The sequence below is a fragment of the Catharus ustulatus genome (genome assembly GCF_009819885.2).
Source record: "Catharus ustulatus isolate bCatUst1 chromosome Z unlocalized genomic scaffold, bCatUst1.pri.v2 scaffold_29_arrow_ctg1, whole genome shotgun sequence".
Taxonomy (NCBI): domain Eukaryota; kingdom Metazoa; phylum Chordata; class Aves; order Passeriformes; family Turdidae; genus Catharus; species Catharus ustulatus.
This window is the reverse complement of record NW_024879446.1, coordinates 5,288,181-5,308,595: the sequence shown is the minus strand read 5'-3', so window position 1 is coordinate 5,308,595 and position 20,415 is coordinate 5,288,181. Positions and strand designations below refer to the sequence as shown.

Below are 20,415 nucleotides of genomic sequence, written 5' to 3'. Positions count from 1 at the left end.
TGTAGTCAATCCTGTGATAATTACTGCTAATGCACAACAGTTGCAACAGCCTCCAAGTTGTTTCCCACTGGCCAAGCTGGCATTTCCTGGATGCCAACAAATCCAAGAGAAGGTATGTGCTTTTTTTAATATATATCCTTGGAGAGACTTCTCCAATTTATCAACCCATATATGCAATTGCTATCGAAATACGTCCTGTTGTGTCCACTGTTGTTATATGCCTTTTTTAGCAAAGGGATGCGGAGAAGACAATCTGACATTTGCGTTCACTTTGGAGAAGGTAGCAGAGACAAAAACAGCACTTAGTGATTTCAGCATTTGTGTTCCTGGGAAGAACTCCTGTTTCACTCCCTGCTACATGAGACTGTAAATGCTTCACTCTCCCTGCCTGCACTGAGTCATCAAATACTCTTGTGGTCAAACTTTGACTAATTAGAAACTTGTAAAGATTCTTGCAGATAATCTGCAGATTGGCAGCACAGCACAGATATTGGTGCTACACACTGCTGAACTCAAATACTAAATATGGGTACCATGAGTGTGTTAACTATAATAATAAGCTGTGTTTTCTTGATTGAATTTTTCCCTATGAGGATATTAAAAAGGTTTGCTGATGTTTGGAAGTTAAGTTTTGCGGCACCTGTGCTGAGAAGGAATTAGTAGGGATAAATGGATATGAAGGGCAGAATTCTAAACTCATTTACGCATCTCAGTAGGCTTGCAAAATCCTATTGATGCTGATGCTTTTATTTAGTCAGCTAAGTGGTATTAAAACACGTTACCCTCTCCATATTGTAGCATTTCTTGTAGCTGCAGAGACTTATTTTTTACACATGATTTTCATTCTTATGGTTTTCTGTGCTCTCAAAGAAATGGCATTACTTTTATTATTCAAAATAATACATATTTAATTTCTTCAGGGGGATTATCCTTAGCAAAGACTGGTGAACATGGCTTTAGGGTTTCAAGTGACAAATTTCAAGATACTGTAAATATTGTCTCACATTGGCAAGACAAGTTTCTTTCCCTTGTCATGAGGACTTTTGCACAGAGCTGGAAAAAAACTGTTTTGCAATAAATGTTTTCTTCTCTCTCATCAATTTTCCTGTCAGTGCCTCTCCAGACAGCCACCTTTTCCTTTTGTTTGTTTTCAGTTTCGATGGATGACTCTAAATCTTTTACTCATTTGCAGGAGACATCTTCTCCTGACTCTCTTGACAGAGTGAATAGTCATTCACTCCTTTCTGCAGGACTGTTGTGCAAAGTATTTTTTTTCTACAGTGCAAGTCCAGAACCCACTGTCTCTTCCCACACTGAGATGACCCTTTTTTCAATGCAACATCTGTCACTTTGTGAGACCCTTTTTGGTAACATTCCTAGTTCCTCCTGTGGGCAGGGGCCACCTCTCCTCCCCACACAGCATATATGCAGACTGAGAAAATTGTCTTTGCACAGCAGAACGTTTTTTCCCCTGTTCTTTGTGTTTGTTTTTCACACTCTGGCAACAAGGTGCTGTAAAAGGTGACTGATGGGCAGCTGCTATTTATGAGCACACGGCAGTTTTTTTCCTTTTTAGAAGTGTCTGCATGGCCTTCTTTTGACACCTGCAGTGCACCAGGGACAAACATAAAACAGAGCTTCGAGGTTGGTACAGTCATTGTTGAGTTGTCAGGTGATGGGTGTAACAAAAAAGGAAACTATTGGTTGACCTTTAAGGGCACTGGGAAGAAGACAGAGCAGAAATACAATTTTCTGGATGACAAGTGGGTGAAATCATGGCAAGATGAACAAGGTACTGTCTGTGCCTCTTGAGTGATGCTGAGGGCAAAGATGATCAATTCAGGCAACAAACAGAGTGAGTGAGCCAATTCCTTCAGAGACTTGAGAGAAAAGCCATCCATGGAACCCCTGATGGGAGATGAAAAGAGGATTAGTCACCATCCCTGAAGGGATTTAAAAGACCTACAGATGAGGCACTTAGGGACACAGTTTAGTGGTGGACTTGGCAGGGCTGTGTTAATGGCTGGATCCATTGATCGTAGAGGTCTTTGCCAGCATAATTTATTCCATAATTCTCAGATGATGGGATTTTATTTTTTCTGTGTGACTGGACTGGATCAGAGGCAATGCTGTGGTCAAGGACCAATCCCCACTGTTAGCATGTCCCTCAGGCACTGGGAGGAGGTTCCTGGCACTGCGCCTTCCCCAGCATCACCACTGTGGAAAGTAGTGGGACTGCAGTGATAGGGTCAGTTAGGGCTGCCAGGGTCTGTGTGCTTTCATATACTGTTATTTTAAATGTCAGGTTAGATATCATATGTGTGACGCATCAGCAAGTTCTTGATATTAATAGCTGGGATAATGGTATGTGGCAATACATCATTTTATATTCCACATGTTGATTGTTATCTGACTCAACTGCCAGTCAACATGGAAATCAGTCTAAGTTCTAGAGCTCCAGCTGTCCTGTGACCATTGCGAATATAAAAGGGAGAAATACAAACCTATCAAATGAAATAGAAGATACAGTTTCAACAGGAACATTTTTTTAAAAATGAAGCTAAAAAGCTGTGAAAGAGTACACTCAATTAGCTTCTCCCAAAGCATGGACCAGGAAGGGCTCTTCTCTGTTGTACTGTCTTGATAAACATAGCCTTGATTGTTGCTGCATGGTCGGAGCAGCCAAACTCACTGACTGCAGACACTCTGCCTTTCAGGGATACCCCTGCCTGCTGCCCTTCTGTCTGACTTCCAGAGCTGCTTTTTTGCCAGCAGCAGAAAAATCGCAAAGCTTTTGGTTCCCAAAAATCACAGAATCATAGACAAGTTTGAGTTGAAAGGGATCTTTCAAGGCCACCTGGTCCAACTGCCCCACAATGAGCAGGACCATATTCAATTAGAACAGCTTGCTCAGAGTCTTGAATGCTTCCAAGGATGACTGAACACTTCCAGGGATGGGCATACACCACCCCTCTGGGGAACATCGGCCAGTGATTTTCCACCCTCTTTGTAAAAACCTTCCCTCTGTAGTCTCTTCTGAGCTTGGGTGGAGCTAATGGGGTGGAACTGTAAGTCCCAAGAGGCTGGCTCCTTCTGAAATGGCATCAGTGAGAATCACAGTAGGGTAGAGGAAGGGCTGAGTGTACTGTATGCAAAATAAAAACAAATTACATTGATTATGTCCAAATGTGACGTGCAAACGTAACTCTCTCAATCCTTTATCCCTCCTGCACCATGTTTCACCCTAAGTAGGGAACTCAGCAATTTTGCCTCAAAGGCATTCCTTTGAAACTAGAATATGACAATTTTAAACCAAGAAGGCTCAAGTAATATTGCTAGATGCTAGCTCTCACCAAGAACAGCTACTGCCAGCCACAACTACCTGCAGGAGAAAGGGTAAAGTGCAATTCATTGCAGTGTTCTTTCCAAGCCTGAGTTAGCTACATCCCCCATAAATGATGCAGTGGGTGATGGCCGGATAAGATGCTTTGGGTAAGTGACTTTGCTGGAGAGGGTCATACAAATGCTTCTGACCTTCGCACTTTCAGAAAAGAAACTATCTTTATTGGTTTTGCAGATTGAGAGTCACTGCAAAAGTTCCAGCCCCATGCTGAATAATTTCTTTCCAGGACAACTTTGTTTTGAAATGCAATTTAGAATGAGCAAAGTGCTCATCCACTGCCAGAGAGAGATGGGAAGAGCTAGCAGTGAGTTCTGCCACAGGAAATATAATTTCCCAGTGGAAGATTAGTAAAAAATGTTGAGCAAGAAGATGGATCTCAAAAGTTAATTTTTTGTAGAAAAATTAACTTCAGTGGGCAGGAGTGGCAGGTGGATAAGAATCAGGAAAAGTTAAAGAGGTAATGACAAAAATGGTTGGGGGATAACCCACCAATTTAAAGGCTATACTGATCAGTATTTCACCTACATATATTCCCATTTTGAGGTCATTACTTTTGGTCAACGGGTGCAGCGTGTCACAGACCAAATTTATCAAAAGACATAGAAGAATACAAAGCCTTACTCTTGCTATCAAAAGGCAATTGTTGGGTCTCATTTTGGTGCACAATCTATTGTGAATGACTACCCACTAAGAAGCTGAGACTTGTTCCAAAAATTAATCATCTGCTTCTATGTTGAACATCAACCACACTCCAATGAATCTGTGGAATACTACTGTGACTGAGTGCAGGGAGTTAAAGTTACAGAGATGTCTTGGCTGTACAGCAGTAAAAGATGCAAACCAACACAAAGGTAAGTGCAAGACTAATTTCCCTGCTTCCTGCTGTAACAGTGGGGAAATTGTGCTTTGGAAAGTGTTTGCTGTTTGGCTGTTAAGTTTAGTAAATTTCTCCCAACTAAGCAATTGCATGTTCTAAAATCTGCAAGTTCTTGGCCAAAAACAATGGATGAAGAAGAGGGGATGCATGTGGTAGATGCATTAAAAGTGAGGCAACTCAGGAAACTGAAGATCTGGGCTTAGCAGAGCTTACCCCACAAATGGCACAGACTTGCAAGTGGTATTCTGTTTCTGCTCACTTTCTGATGGCATAAGGACCTTTGAGTGACTTTTTAGATTCACAGAATCCTAGAATAGCGTGGTTTTGAAGAGACCTTATAGACCATCTAATTTCAACCCCCTGCCATGGGCAGGGATGCCAACCACCAGACCAAGTTCCTCCAAGGCCTGTCCCTCCTGGCCTTGGACACTCCAGGGTGGGGCAGCCACTGCTTGTCTGGGCAACTTCTGTCAGGGCCTCACCACCTAAATGTTTACATTCTTCCTTGTATTAGCTAAAATTACCTGTTTCAGCCTAAAGCCATTCCTCCTTATCTTGTCACTCCATCCTTTGTCCAAGTTCCTCTCCAGCCCTCTTGGACTTAGGCACTGGAAGGGGCTCCCTGGAGCCTTCTCTTCTCCAGGTGAAAACCCCCAGCTCTCCCAGCCTGGCTCCAGAGCACAGAGGCCCTCTGATCACCTTTGTGGTCTCCTCTGGATTCCCTCCAACAGTGCCACATCCTTCTTATGCTGAGGATCCCGGAGCTGGATGTGCCTCTGCAGGTGGGGTCTCACCAGAACAAGCAGAGGTGCACAATCACCTCCCTCCACCTCCTACCCACACTTTTACTGATGCAGCCTAGGATATCTTTGGCTTTCTGGGCTACCAGAGCACACTGCCAGGTCATCTTGAGCTTTTAATCCACTAAAGCCCCAAGTCCTTCTCCCCAGGGCTGCTCTCAATCCGTTCTGTGTTTGTGCCCTGCTTGTATCTGTGGTTGACATTGCCCCAACGCAGGTGCAGAACTTGCACTCGGCCTTGCTGGACTTCATGAACTGAATCTTCGGTTCAGACACTTGAACCCACTTGTTGGACTTTAGTTTCTGAACAAAAAACTCAGTGTGCATGTTGAATTAGTAAAATTGAAGATTAAATAAGGACTATGGTCAGACAACCAGCCTGGGAGCAGCTACACCTGCCCTTCTTTCTGGACTTCACATGGAGGTTATACTCAGAAGACTTAATTATGTTAAAGGACAACATGTGCTCCAGCTGTGACCCCGTGGTTAAGGCTTCCCTTAAAATCCTGTGGTTAAAACCTAATCAATATAGTGAAAAAAACCTCAAAAAAACAACCTAATTCCATGGGACTATTCACAGGGCAAAATCTGAATTTTCTTTTTGAACTGGAGCAGATTTTTGTCCCACCTCCTCTCCCTTTGTTGCTAGCCTTGAGTAATCTTGTGTTAATCATGCATTCTGAGCAAGGATCTCCACATATGTACATCTATGTACAATTTTTATAGGTTGGTATTACTCAGGCTATAATACTTTACTCCTGCAGCCCCTCCCAGGGGATCTAAGCACCTCACTGTACAGACTAGAGAAGCAACCCTATGTTCTGGCAGAAAACCAGTACTAACCAAAATTGTAGTTTTAACTGGAATTTATGCTACGACTAAGGACAGAGAACCAGATAATGCCGTGGGGTAAGACATGATCAGAGGAAGCTCCTTTTGTCACATCCCTAGGGAATTATTAGGAAGGTAAGTTTTCTCTGCTGTAAGAGTTTTGAGTTTTAAGCAATGTTGAGGTAATTTATACAATTGCCATGTGTAATTTTCTCGAGATTTAATTCAAGATTAGTTAAAATGTAGAACAACAAGAAGTCATTGAAGGAAGTGCTATTTTTAGATTATAATACAATCTTCAGATAAACTAACTCAGAAAGAGCAGTGAATACACATTTCTGTTTAGGTTTGCTTTCTTGTGTTGAATTAATCACATAAAAAAAGAAAGAAAAAATGAGCAAGTTGGACAAAAATAAATTGAATTTTCTTCTATGAATCTCTGATGTTAAAATATTATTTATTTTCTATTGGCACAATCGTAATGAAAAAGTAAAAAATGTAGTAAGACATGCAGAAATACCCAACAAATTATGCATTAAAAATGCCAAATAAAGATTTGCTTTGTCCTATCTCTAAACAATGCTAACTTTGTGGTGATTTAGTCAGCAGCCCGAGGTTTGCAGGTAACCATTGAAAAGTAGAGTCAGAGCCCAGGAAACTGAACTTCTCTTTGATAGGAGAATGCTCCCACTTCCTCAGGGAACACCGTGTGTGTGTTTGGCATTTGGCAGAACACTCTGAGGAGGAGACAGCAGAGTGGTAACTCTTTTGTACTTATGAGGATACATAACCTATCCCTCCTGGAAGACCTTGAGCTAAAAGAGTATGCTATTGAGCTTCAGACATTGATGGTGGTTTTGATTCCTCAATACTTTATGTTATTTTTTCATTTGACAGTCTGGAACTTGAGATAAAACTGCTATTCTGGTAAGAGTCATCTTTTTCTCATAAATAATGTTCTACCTCTTCAGCTGCCATGAGCTGGAGTAACTCCTCTGATTTGGCACTTGGATGTACATCCATGAAGATTTACTTCCGTTTCTCATAGATCTACGTGGAAGTGAGACCTGTTCCCCCTCTCTTCATGGTGTGGTATCTTAGCAGACCATTTCTAGTCTGAAATCCTATTTTTGGTACAGGTAGCTGCCACCCATGTAGGGAAGTGGTCAGGGTGCATTAAAAATTTGGGTTGTCCTAAGATCCCCCTCTCTCTGTGGATGGTGACACACACACAGTTGAGTGGGATCAGAGAGGTTTGCTATGCATTGTGCCAGATCAGGATTTCTACTGCCCTTTTCATGCCCTGCTTGTCTCCCAAGGAGCTCCCTGGTGCCTCACCCAGCAGTACAGTCCCACTGAAGTGCTCCTCCTGCTCTGATCTGAGGGCTGCCTGAGTCAGCAGCTCTTGCCTTCAAAGCCTCCTCCTTCTCTTCAGCTGCCACCCATCCCTGCCATGTGGGCATGCCATTAGGAATGAGGGGAAATAATTGTCAGCTTGCACAAAGCCTCACTTTCGTGACCCGAGTTCATTGCTTACCTCCGTGACGGCGAAGCTGCGTTTCCCACAGGGAACAACCTTGTACCACTTGTCATGCAGAACATCCATGAAGCCATGGGATTTGTACTGGCTGATAAGGTCAGAGATGTTTGAAGTGAGTGGAGAGTTGGGGGGAAGACCAATGCCATATCCTAGAAGGGAAAACAGTAAAATCATCTCTCCCTTTCTTGTTTGATTTTTGCTGAAGTGTGTTCATTTCAGCATAAAGAGCAAGCTGGCACTCTGCTTCAGCCAACCAGCTCAAACCTGGCTTAGTGTGGTCTGAGAATGCTGAGACAAGACCTTTTCTTGGTGCAGAATAAAGTCACCCAATATAAACAGAATAAGCAAATTCAAAATTATTATGGTCACACAAGAAATATGTAAAACAGGAGGTTCAGGAACTTAAAACGAAGGCAATGGATGAGTAAGTATTTTCTCTTTTCATGCCCTTGCCATGGATTCTTTCAGCAATGTAAAAGGATCTCAATGTCACATAAACTATTCTTCTGATCCTCTGCATTGTTAGAGCAGTGGATGTGACTGTGGTGTCAGATGTGACATTTTCTTCCTGAGCATTTTCTGATGAGAATCTGTATGCATGTAAATATAGACAGGAGTAATCTTCTTTGTTATCACACAGCAATTTAAAGCCCAGGGGCTATGCTTTCAGTTCATGTACTTCTGCTCTGGCACTGACGGGGACTTTCAGATACTAATAAATGCACTGTGTTGTCTTTCACCATGTTAAAGTGCTGGTAAAGGACTTTAAGTGAAGGTCACTTAAGTGAAAATTAATTCAGTAACTCTGAATGTGGTATTTCTATTTGCAGAATCTGGGGTTTGACTTTAGAAATTCTAAACAAATCCACTTGATCCCTCAAAGACATGCAGTTGCATGCCAGTTGCCTGCAGAGATTCATTTCTAGTCCACTGTGGATTTTTGTTTTTCAGTTCAGAATTCAGAATTTCAGGCTGTCTCCTTAAAAACCCCACAACAACACAGGAAGAAAGAGAAAAACTCTCACGGACAAGTGCTGAATTTACCAGGACAGGGGCTCACTTTTGATGAGTGTTGAGGTGATAATTCTTCCTACAATGCAACAGTCTCCCTTGCTGCTGAGTTTTTTTACATTGTGCCTGTAATTCCACCCAAATAAATTTGCTCACCTCAAAGGATTTGTTTCAGAGTTGGCACAGCTAAGACTCATAAATACCACATTTTCAGCATACATTTATTGTAATTGGGTGATATGAAGTCAAGTCATCTGAAATCATATAGTTCAGGGCTTATTTGTTTGTTTCTTTTTCTATATTGAAATCTAATCTACTTGAAGTTGCCAAAGCTTCTGGTTTTATTTCAGCAGAGCTGACCTTTCTGAAAGGGATTTATCAGGTTTCTGAAGGAGGTTGTTCTACCATGCGATGAGAGCAACTGGAGCGATCACCCTTGCAGGGGAGGAAAGTGAAAGCACCAGTCCTTTCCAACTGGCCAACTATTAAAGTGTGCTACCCATGTGCTCATCCATGCTGGAAGCAGCTTCACACCAGCCTTGCTTCCAGGCTCCCTTCTGAGCAACCCTTGCTAAATTCTTGAGGCTGCATGAGGCCAAGCACCAGGGCAGGCTCCTTTCACAATTAACTACAGATTCAGTGGGAATCTTGAGCTGACCTTCAAAATGAGAACACTATTTGTCAGCTTCAGATGAGAGTGAAGCTGCAGAACCACATTTTGAACACATCTGAACTGGGTTTTGAGCACATGTCAACATAGCAAGCTATCAGAAGAGAAGCCTCATTTCAGGGGCTCTTCATTTCATGGTGAGCAGGAAAATGGGTTCTGCCTCCTACTTGTCTGGAGACGCACTGTCTGAGCACTTGGAATAATTTCTGTACAGAGCATGGCAACAGGTCATAGAATCACAGCATCATTTGGGTTGGAAGGGACATTGAAGATCCTTTTGTTCCAATGCCTGTCATGGGGGATCTTCCACTACACCAAGTTGCTCAAAGCTCCACCAAACCTGGCCTTGAAACAGGTGGGAAAAGTGATACGAGTCTCTAAAAAAGCCACAAAAAAGGCCAGGGCTTTTGTTCTGCTCAGTCACAGAGGATTTTGTCAATAATCCCCAAGGGGTCCTCACTTCCACCTCTGTATTTTCGCTAAGAATATCATAGCACAACAAAGCAAATTCAGCACATGAAGAACACAGTAGTGCGCTGGAAAACTGGTTATTACCTTCAATGGCAAAAGGTTTTCCCACAGTTAGGAGCTTGCAGTCGGCATCTATTGACACTTCATAATCTAAGAGTGCTTTATCCATGATGAAGGCATCAAGTTTCTCTGGATCATGCCTGTATTCAACATCAGAGTCAGAAACACAATAATTTCACAGTCTAAATGACATTGAACATTTACCTATGCCATTTTCTGGTAGATTAGTGTACGAAAATAGGGATCAGGGGCAGCTATTTGCACATCTGTACTTAAAATGAAAACTGATTTCTATTTTGAAGGAGGAGTTGTGCATGAAATGCAAACTTTGTGTACTAAAAGCTGTCAGTGTGTTTAGGACTTATTTTGTTCCCACAAAATGCTATTGTTCAGAAAGACAAAAATCACTACGAAATGCTAGACTTTAGTTCAATTGAAAGTGAGCACAAGGCTTTTTAGCAGAGAAGATCAAAACTTGCTAAAATACTGTTGCTGTCTTGGTTTCTTTGTGATGTTAAACTTGGGGGATATTAGAGCAAAACCACAGAAGGGTAAGTTATTCAAAGGTATTGTTCCTCCTTTCTCCTTGAATATGAGGTAAATTACTTCCTTCACCCAATTTATATCTTCCTTGTGTTGTCTTCATGAACACAATGATTGAATTTTACTAAAATAATAATTTCTGAACAGCATGTTTAGATAAAATAATGATAAAAAAGAGCAACTGCAGTGCCTGTTCTCATCTGACCCCAGGACTGCACCTTCCATTCCTGTCCCCTTAAAAGTCTGGGTGTTCTCTTGATGTGATTACTTCATTGATTTCAATCCATTGACTCCAGTTTGACCCAAAGAACTGCCATGTGTCTTAATTATCAACAGGTTGGGTCTGGGGAAAAAGATATAAACAGGAAACAACAGGAAAAGGATCCAGGAGAAAAATTCTCAGGACATCTGCCTGGTAACTTCTAAGATTACAGTAATTTCACGAGTATAAGGTGCACTGGAGTATAAGGGGCACTTCCAGGTGTCGGCAAATTTCTGAACTTTGTCCATATATAAGGCGCACTGGTGTACAAGGTGCACTTTATTTTTTTGCAGCAAGCATCCACATGCAACAAAGTAACCAATTAGTAACAATTGCACCAGCCCTGCTGCCTCGGGTTACAATACAAGATGTAATCAAAGTATCTATTCTATCACCATCTGTTGGGACCAGGTGGGGCAGTGATCTTCATCTCTGTGGGAGATACTCTGCTAATGGGCCATCCATTGAAACCAGTAGAACATTGTTCTTTATCTTTGCACCCCCCATCATTCCTCTAGAGAGTTATCTTCCGCTAATGGCCCATTGAGTCCCATTGTATGATTGATAAAATTGCTTTATCCCATTAAGAGTTGCTCCAGCCAGGGGGGAGAGCCCAGCCTTTCCTACCTAGATAAAAACTGAAATTCTAGGACACCAAGTCACCCTCTTTTCCGTGGACTCCAGAGGAAAACCAGACTTTTTTTCCATATCATTGCTGGACCTTTGAAGGGAGGCTGCACCCTTCTATGAGACCACTGCTTCAACTAAACCACATCTGTCAATGCAGGAGGACGGTAGCCACCATTTAATGGGACTGCTACCAACACCCTTGCTGACGGGTGTCACCCTGACGGGGTGTCGGGCTGTACTCTGACTTTGTGTCTTAGTTTGGAGGACAGGTGTCTGCCAAGAAAGGCAGGAGCCTCTCTTTGAAATGGAGAATGTAAACCCCCTCCCTCCAAATTATTATAATTTTGAAATCAAGGGGCTCTCAGGTAAAGATATGGGAATTAGTTATAACAGTTCTTTTCTAGGGAAATTAAAATAGAAATACAATACTACAAAGAAACAAACTCCAAACCCTGACAAAGTCAGAGTACAACCTGACACCCTGTCAGGCAGTGTGTTGCTAGCAGTTTGGTTAAATAGTGGCTGCAGTGACAGATGTGGTTTAGTTGAAGCACTGGTCTTATGGAAGGTCCAGTTTTGTTCCAGAGGTGTAGTAGTGATGTGGATAATTCTCGTTTTTTCTACAGTTGAGTAGAGAAAGGGTTACTCGGTGTCCTAGAATTTCAGTTTTTATCTAGGTAAGAAAGGCTGGGCTCTCCCCGCTGGCTGGAGCAAGTCTCAATGGGATAAAGTAATTTTATCAATCACACAGTGAGACTCAAATGGCCATTAGCTGAAGATAACTCTCTGGAGGAAGGATGGGGGTGCAAAGATAAAGAACAATGCCCCGCCTGGTTTCAATGGATGGCCCATTAGCAGAGTATCTCCCACAGAGATAAAGATCACTGCCCCACCTGGTCCCAACAGATGGTGATAGAATAGATACTTTGATTACATCCTTTGTCAGTGTTTGGGGTTTGTACTGTATTTCTATCTTAATTTTCCTAGTAAAGCACTGTTATTCCTAATTCCCATATCTTTGCCTTAGAGCCGCTTGATTTCAAAATTATAATAATTTGGAGGGAGGGGGTTTACATTCTCCATTTCAAAGAGAGGCTCCTGCCTTTCTCAGCAGACACCTGTCCTCTAAACTAACAGCAACTTTTTGTTCTTTATCCATATATAAGATGCACCTGATTATAAGCCGCACTTCTGGGTTCGGACCAAAATTTTAGTCAAAATGGTGCGGCTTATAATCGTGAAATTACTCAAGGCTAGTGCTTATTTTATTCATTTTAATGATAAATTAAGGTTCCTCTCTGAGAACCTCCTTTCCTCCCATCGCAATGAGGAACCTCATTGGCAGCATTTGCCAATGGATGATTTTTTCGGAATATTTCCTCTGCCTGGTGAAGGGCTCCCAGGCTCAGAAACTTGACCGGAGATTATTCATTGCCCTTGCCTGATGGCATCCCCACAACCAGACGGGCAGTCCCACCTGACCTAAATGTGTATCAATCCATTGAACTCCTGTGTTTTGTGGGACCCTCAGCACTGGGAAGGAGAGGATCAATGGAACATGGCATCCTTGGAGTGGTTATATTTTCTACTACATCTATCTCTGTCACCATCTTTCTCTCTCCTCACTACCATCATCACCACCATGTCTATCTCTGTCTCGCATTTACTGTTAAATAAAAAGCCTCGCTTTCACCTTAATCTGGGCATCACTCTGAACTATTTTAACAACCAGATCATAACAGCTGGCCAAGGAGATGGGTGTGGGGCTCACTTCAGGTAGGCCACCCCGTCCGTGGTGGCAGGGACGTTGTAGCGCCGCATGTACTCGTGCATCTCCGGGAAGCTCTGCCGCACGTAATCTTCAGCACTGCTCTCCCGCACTGTGCCAAACCGGAACCCTTGGGACGGGTGGTGGAGCTGGCAGGAGGACAGCAGAGCATTAGCAGAGACATTTGCCTCCCATCCCATCTGGTGTGCCAACAGCTCCTCAGAAATCTTCAGTTCATGGACCTGCCTCTTTGCGCGTTTTCCCACAGGCAGCTTCCCACCCCCCCAGGAAGAGCCTGGAAAGACTTACCAGGTGACTAAAGAGCCTGGTGTGTACTCTCAGGGTTTTCTTCAAATGGCGAAAACAGCTCCCATTAAACACCCTGAACACCCAAAGGTAGGTGTTTATTGGGATGTTTCAGGAACTGTAATGAGAAGCCATTGGGCTGGCTACAGTCCACTTTATTTGGCTCACGATACACAGCAAAGATTTGTCTTGGCAGAATGTTTCACTTTGTCCTTAGGGATGAAATTTAGCCTTCTGGAGAAGGGTAGCACCTCAGTTCATTTCTAGAAGTCTAGATACCATATCAAAGTCTTTGCTGCCATTCCTCACAGACATACTGAGGACTGAAAGGTCACCAAAAAGTCTCCCCTGGCCATGAGATGGAGGGGGAATTCCCCTTCCACACAGCTCAGGCTGTAACCATGTATATATACACACATTGTCTTTTTGCAGTTCTGTGCCCTGTCCTTCTCTGAACTGACTCCAGTCTGCACCCCCAAGGAGGCCAGTTCAAGTTTCTGAAGTTTCTGTTTCCCTTTGGAGCATTTAGAGCCTCTGGGAGAAGTCTCAAGCTGCCATGGAGGAGTCAGCCGCATCTTCCACTATGCCAAGCACTTCCTTGAGCTGGCCAAGTGCTGCCAAGCCACACTAATTAAAAAGCCTTCAGCAACCCACTAGCCTCTAAAAGGCCAAGCTTTCAGAGCACAGGAAGCCAAGCAGAGCTGAGGCTGAAGCAGTCATGCTGTATTTGCTTCCCACAAAGCTCATGGACATCACAACAGCTTGCAAAGATGATCTCACCACAGCCACGCTCTCCTTGGCAAAGACCAAGTAAAGAAACATTCTGCCAGCCCATCTGGCCTCTGCATTATCATCTAAGCAGAACAGAGTGCAAAGTCATAGAAAGACCTTTCCCAGTCTTCTCTTCAATGACCCCACCGATAAAAGAGCTTTCATAGTTTTGTTAAGAACGGCAGACGTAAGATGTAAACTCACTGTCACCTAGTTTAGTCTGAAAAGGAACAGAAAAAGGTCTTTTGGATGATGTTTCTGATGTCATGGAAGCTATGAACATTCTGTATTTCTGGTAATTTTTACCTGAATGAAAATGAAAGTAGGCAGGTGGTTACCACCTTGCGGTCTGCTGATCTGGTCCAAGTCTGTGAGTATGGAGGGAGTCCTGGCAATTGTTTTTTTTTGCATTCTGGTGTAGAAGGGTGTGGGATAAGCAATGCAGGGTATGCCTCCATCTGGAGCTGGTCATGGTGCTGTGCCAGAAGGACTGTGGGCACAGAGGGAAATGTTCTTGCCTGGGAGTGTGGGAGCAGCATTCAAGTGCCAGAAGACATAAATAACAGGAGCTGGGCTGTGACAATACATCATGGAGACTTCCAGCACAATGCTGCCAGGCCCAGTCTTGAGACACTGAAGATGACCTGCTTAAAGAAGGAACTTGGAGTCAGGTTCATGTACTCTCTGTCCCAAGAAGATTATCAACACAGTCAGGACTATTTTTTAGGTTTTATTACTTGGCAGTTTCAGGGAAGATACAGAAAACCCCATTAAGACCCAACACTGAACCACACTGGCATCTTCCAAGTCAACTTAGGTGTTTCTTGTGAAGTTTGTGCCCACCTAGTGATGCCAACTGCAGTGCAACATCTGATCTGCAGATGAAGTCTGACTTCACTGGAAAGCATCTCTCACTCAGACTGTCACCAATGTCTGTATTTGGCTAAACTTTCAAGCCCGAATAAGAAAGGCAGGTACAAAAACAGTAAACTGCACCTCCGTGCAATTTTCTATCCTAAATCCTTTACTGGGGACTGCCCACGCTTTGCTTTGTGTTGGGCATGCTGTCAAATTTCATCCCAAATGATGACAACACCTGAATGTTTATTAGATCAGAAGTCCATCTGGGTTAACATCTTGTCTCCAGTAGCACCATATGCCTGGTGGGAATTCTTGGGAAGTCTGTATAAGGGAGTTGTTTAGCCATCCAAGTTAGTACTTGTATCCAGTACTCCACCTGCTTTTGGTAATCTCTGCTTCTTCTTAAGCATCATTATGTGTCTGCAACTTTGTATTCGATCAACTCCTTTTATAAAGCATAAATGTTAACAGTTGTTGTAACCTTCTTGGTCTTCAAGGACTTCTGTTTTCCTCTTATTGCTCTTTTTTTCCAAAGGAGGAAAAAGTTTGCTTGCAGCTCTGTGGATTGACAGTGCAAAATGCTGCCAAAAGCACTTCATTGATGACTTGCTAAGACTGCTAAGGGTTACTTGCTTCAACAGAAGATAAAAACTTCAGGATGGAAACAAGACTCATCACTTGGAAGATTATGTGACAAGACGGAAACCACAAATATCTGTGTCCTGACAGGACAGGTAAATGTCATACTCTTGCTCTGAACCTTGCCTAACTAGTTGTCTCTTTTTCTAATTCTTTCTGTTTCTTTGCTCTCTTTCTTTTGTGTTTCTTATGTTTTGAAAGTCCTGTACTGAAAGACTCTTTCTGTTTTCCATTAACCAGTAATGGAATGTTAATGCCTAGGGCTTCAGAGAAATCATAAGGTCTGAAAAATCAGCATTTGAAGAATCAAGAATTAATTATATGTGTTTTTTTTCAAAAAACTCATAATTCAAGGGAGGTGATTACTTACTTTTATACCAGTAATTACAAATATAAAGACCAGCTTAATGGAAAAAATAGCTGTTGAAATTAGAGTAATTTCTACTACATTCAGAGTCAGAGGTGAATAACCATCACAAAGCAGGTAAGGGCAATAGGAAAAGTTTACACTTTTTGTATCCAGAACACCTGGAGGTTTGCTGGTCACTCTACGATTAAAATAAATGAATGCAATAGCTGCAGTTCCATCTCCAAGACATGAGTTTTCTTATCACTTGTCTTAGATAGCATTACAAAATCCCTCCAAAATCAGACATCTATGGCTCCAAGAAGTGGAAAGGATAAGGTTTGTTCAGACCTGGAGGGGGGCTCTGAGGTCACAGTGAAATGGGGTTTATGCACTCTCCGTCCCAAGAAAATCATCACCAAAATTACCCTAATTTGATAATTCATTGAACAAGATGTGAGGATTGTCATGGGTACAGATATTGCAAAATAGCAGTGTGTCAAATAAAGATATTTAATTTTTTTAAACCATCAGATCATTGAATCACAGAATCATTTAGTCTTAAAAGACTCTAAAGATCAGATCCCAGCCAGTAACCCAACACTGCCAAGTCCATCACTAAAATATGTCCCCAAGAGTCACATCTATAGGTATTTTAAACCTCTCTAGGGATTTTGACTTCACCACTTCCCTGCACAGCCTGCTCTAACGCTTGACAACCCTTATAATGAAGAAATTTTCCCTGGATCTCTCTTCTGAAGACCCATTAGTGTCTGTCAAGCAACCAGTCCTTGGAGTGTTATCTGGCAAGGCCACCAACTGCTGTTGGCTGCGAGCTCGAGCAGGGAAACACCAACAGCCTGGGCAGTCCAACAGCAAGGGTATGAACATATCAATTGAGTAGCTACGTTAAAAGCCATTAACTGCTAATACATATTAATATTTTGTTAAAAGCTAAAAGGGGTTAAAACTAATTTAGTTCTGCTGGTTATTGGCTCCCCTAAAAAGGGGTAAGACAGCTCCAGCAGCCAGTAGTATCATTTTTGCATCTCAAATACTGGATATCATGGATTTTGTTCCAGTGACCTGAGTTTTATACCTGAAACAATGGTGCATACCATGAGGGGCCATTCTTTAGGTGCACCCTGAAGTTTAAGAACAAGCTTCACACCATGAGAAAACTGTTGCACGTGAAGTTGTGATGATGCACATGGTGATATACCATTTGGGCCTGGTTTAGCGTTTGGGGCAGACTCAAGAGATGAGTGGGATATGGACCAGAAGGGGTCTGAGCACTTGTCTTGAGCACTGGGTGCTTGGATTTCACATGTTCAGGGCTGTGGAATGCCAAGACCAGAGTATCTTGCTGCATGGGACAGGGATGGAAGGGTCAGGAAGATGTCCCATCTTCTGCGAAAGCAGCAATCTTTGGAGGAAGGACTAGGACATGCTGCTGGGAAGTAGGGGATGAAGGTGCAGGAAAAAAGCCAAAGAGTTGTGATTTCTGGAACTTGTGTCCCTGTGAACACTGTTGTCCCCGTGACCTCTCAGGACAGTATCTACCACACGACACATGGATTGTGCTCAGCATTTCCAAGCACCAGTCTCACTGTTGAAGAGAGCCTACCATGGGTAAGGAAACAAGAGGCAATGTTTCCTTGTACTGTGTGAGGAAACAAAGGGAAATGTGAATGCTGCCAAGCACTGAGGAGGGGAAATGGTTGTTGGGTTACTTGAACCCTGAGACAGGGAGGCCACACAGTGTTTAAGAAAACACAAGAGCTTTACAGTACTTCTCTGACAGTGCCAGGACAAGCTCTGGGACTTCTCAGAGTCTTCTGTGCCTTGCTCTCAGACAAATGATGTTTGTGCTTCTTGCTGCTGAAAGCAAATACTGCAGCTACCAGTTCCCTTGGCTTGGCCCCTTACTTCCAGATCTCCTTGGTTTCTGTCTGCTGTTGTTAAAACATCTGCTGAGTGGGAAGTGGAGAACTTGTTTTATTTGGGAAGATGTTGAGACGAATTGGGCATCTGCATATATCTATGGCTTGGGGTGCCAATTATGCATGAAAATACCAATGTGATAAACACCAATGTGATGAAACCACAGCAGCAGAAACAGGAAAACACAATCCTGAATGGCAGGGGTTTTGCATAACTTGGCACAACCTATTTTATGTAATGCATTGCCATTGCACTCAGTGCTGTCAGCTGGGGAGAGCACCTAGATGCCAACTTGAAAGAAATCTCGAATGCTGGATGGGATTTAAAACTGAAAATGCAGCAGTTAACCTTGGCACACTTGAGGCTGTGGGACTGTGGGGTTTTGAGGTCTTTCTAGCAGGTTCTGGCTTTTGTATGGCTTTTCAGTGCTGCAAAGCCAAATGACTTGTCTCAAGGACTTTCCTCCCCTTGATGCTGTGGTTTAGTTTAGTATTATTTTGAGGTTTGCATCCTATTCAGTTGCCATTTATTTTTGCAGAAAGAACCCCAGGTAGAGAAAAATTATGGTCTCAGGTCCACAAAAGTAGGCAATACAATATTGCCTTCTGATTCCATGGAGGTTGAGCTTGCTAGGGCCTGTAAGGAGACAAGAAACATCTAAACAGAGCAGCTATGGGGAAGGGAAATTTCAGCTATTTTCTACAAGCAATAACATAACTGAAATCTAGGAAATGCCTTCCCAGCACCCGATCGATGGGGTGCAGCAGCTACCTCACTGAGTCTGGTTCAGAACCATTCTGTGAAATGAGACTGGAGGAAAAGTGCTTTGGGAGCTCCATTTCTAATCGTGATCTCAACTCATGAGAAGCATTTAATTATCCATTCTGTTGACCTCTTCAGTGCCCAAATTCAACTCCATGAACTATTGTTTGGTTTTTTTTGAGGGAAATGAGAAAAAGCCAACCCAATATGCAGCTGAGAGCAGTGCCAGTGACCACTCACTTCAGTGACAGAGCTAACATGGATTTAGCTTTTACCGCCACCTATAAAGGTGCTTTTAAATTTAAATAGGGTGTAGAAAGGAGAAACATGGCTGAAAACACTTTCCTAATTTTCCAGCAACTTCTGAGGAAAAACTGTGGTGCAAAAGATTTTAGCAGCTCCACTTCCACAACAGTGTTGGTTACCTGGTATAATACCAAGTGCAGTGCTAAATGGGCACCTTGTGTATCAGCAGAATTGCCAGACTGACCTCTGCCAGGCAACTGCTGCAGAATCTTGAAAATCTGCTCAGTTGCAATTGCTAATCACTAGAGAAGAGTAGCATTAGGTGAAGAACGGATGTGGTTTTAGAAATCTGCTGTTTTACAACGACACTTTTGTCCTTCAAACATAAAGCAATAGTATTTTACTTTGCCTTATGTAACCCACACATTTAGGTGGTTTCCCAGTCACCAATAGCTTTGTGAGAAAATACAAGCAATTGGAAGTGCCAAGGAAAGTTTCAGGGGAAAATTAACAAAACAAATGAAATAATAGTAATAATAATAAAAAAAATCCCACCCACAAACCAATATAAAACTGTTCATGGGCTTTCCCTTCTTATCTGCAGGAGTTTTTGAAAACTAAGTAGTGAAACTAACTAGTGAATATTTATGGGGTGCAGAGGGAGATGAAAGAAAATTATTCACAGTGAAGCACATGAATTTCAGATTTCAGCAGATGAAAATTCACAGCTCAACTTCTGGAAGTGGAGGTTTTGATCAGGAACTGTCCTACATGTTCAGGCTTCCAGAGCTGAGATGTTCCCAGGGCCTCCAGGAGAGGGTGTTTGCAGAATACATTTGAATCAACGTTTTTGCTTCTCTGTTGCGAAAAGTGTTGGTGGAGCGGATTCTTTCTTTGCCAGGATAACCACAGATTTCCTTAAAATTGAGCCCAGTTCAGAGAGGTCATCAGTTGGCATAAAACGTGAGAGCTGAACTGAAGTTAATGAGCAACTTCAATCTTGACACAAGTGCACTGCTCACAGCTTATTCTCTTCCCTGCAACAAGGGAATATGTGAAAGAAAACTGTGACCTAGGTCTCTGCTCAAAAATATGAACCTTTGTGTTCATGGTCACTGTGTGAGCACTGATAATTAAATATAAGACCTGCTCTGCTCCTTTGTGTGTTGGAAAAGCTGTTCATCTCAGGGACGAGACTGAGGACTCAGGTCTGTGGTTAATTTCTGAGGGCTACTTTGATGATTCAGGTGCTGGGCAGTGCAAAAAGATCTGTAAGAAGAGCACTCTAGAGAATATGAACTTGCAGGTATGTTTATCCCTGTTTCCTAATAGCACTCTAAGAGTTTTCTGGACAAGGGGATCTTTGAGCTGTGATTTATTCTGGAGAGCTGAGAACTGTAAGATAGAAAGTGTAAAATGCTGTAAGAAAAATGGGTAGACTGAGGGAAAAGAAGGGATGTAATTCCCCAAAGGCAGTAGATCATTGCTTCCAATTCCACTTCAGCAGCACAAAGCAGCCGTAAAGATGTTTCAGATGGAGTCACTTCATCCAGCATGTTCTTCTGCTTGCTCTCTGCAAAACATGGCTAATGCACTGTCAGGCAGGTGAAATGCTTTCCAAATTACAAGCAAGCAGAGAAGTGTGGCTCAGAACATGTTCAAGCTACCAATGAG

General features: G+C 42.7%; 1 protein-coding gene across 1 annotated transcript in view; it reads right to left on the bottom strand.

The window, feature by feature from the left end:
* Positions 1-20,415, bottom strand: part of GRIN3A (glutamate ionotropic receptor NMDA type subunit 3A) — a 72,734-nt gene that overhangs the window by 9,851 nt on the left and 42,468 nt on the right. Inside the window, exons 4-6 of the mRNA XM_033086556.2 lie at positions 12,870-13,015; positions 9,688-9,803; positions 7,449-7,600 (exon numbers count right to left, since the gene is read on the bottom strand). Coding sequence (XP_032942447.1) covers positions 7,449-7,600; positions 9,688-9,803; positions 12,870-13,015 — 414 coding nt within the window. The remainder of the gene's footprint in view (positions 1-7,448; positions 7,601-9,687; positions 9,804-12,869; positions 13,016-20,415) is intronic.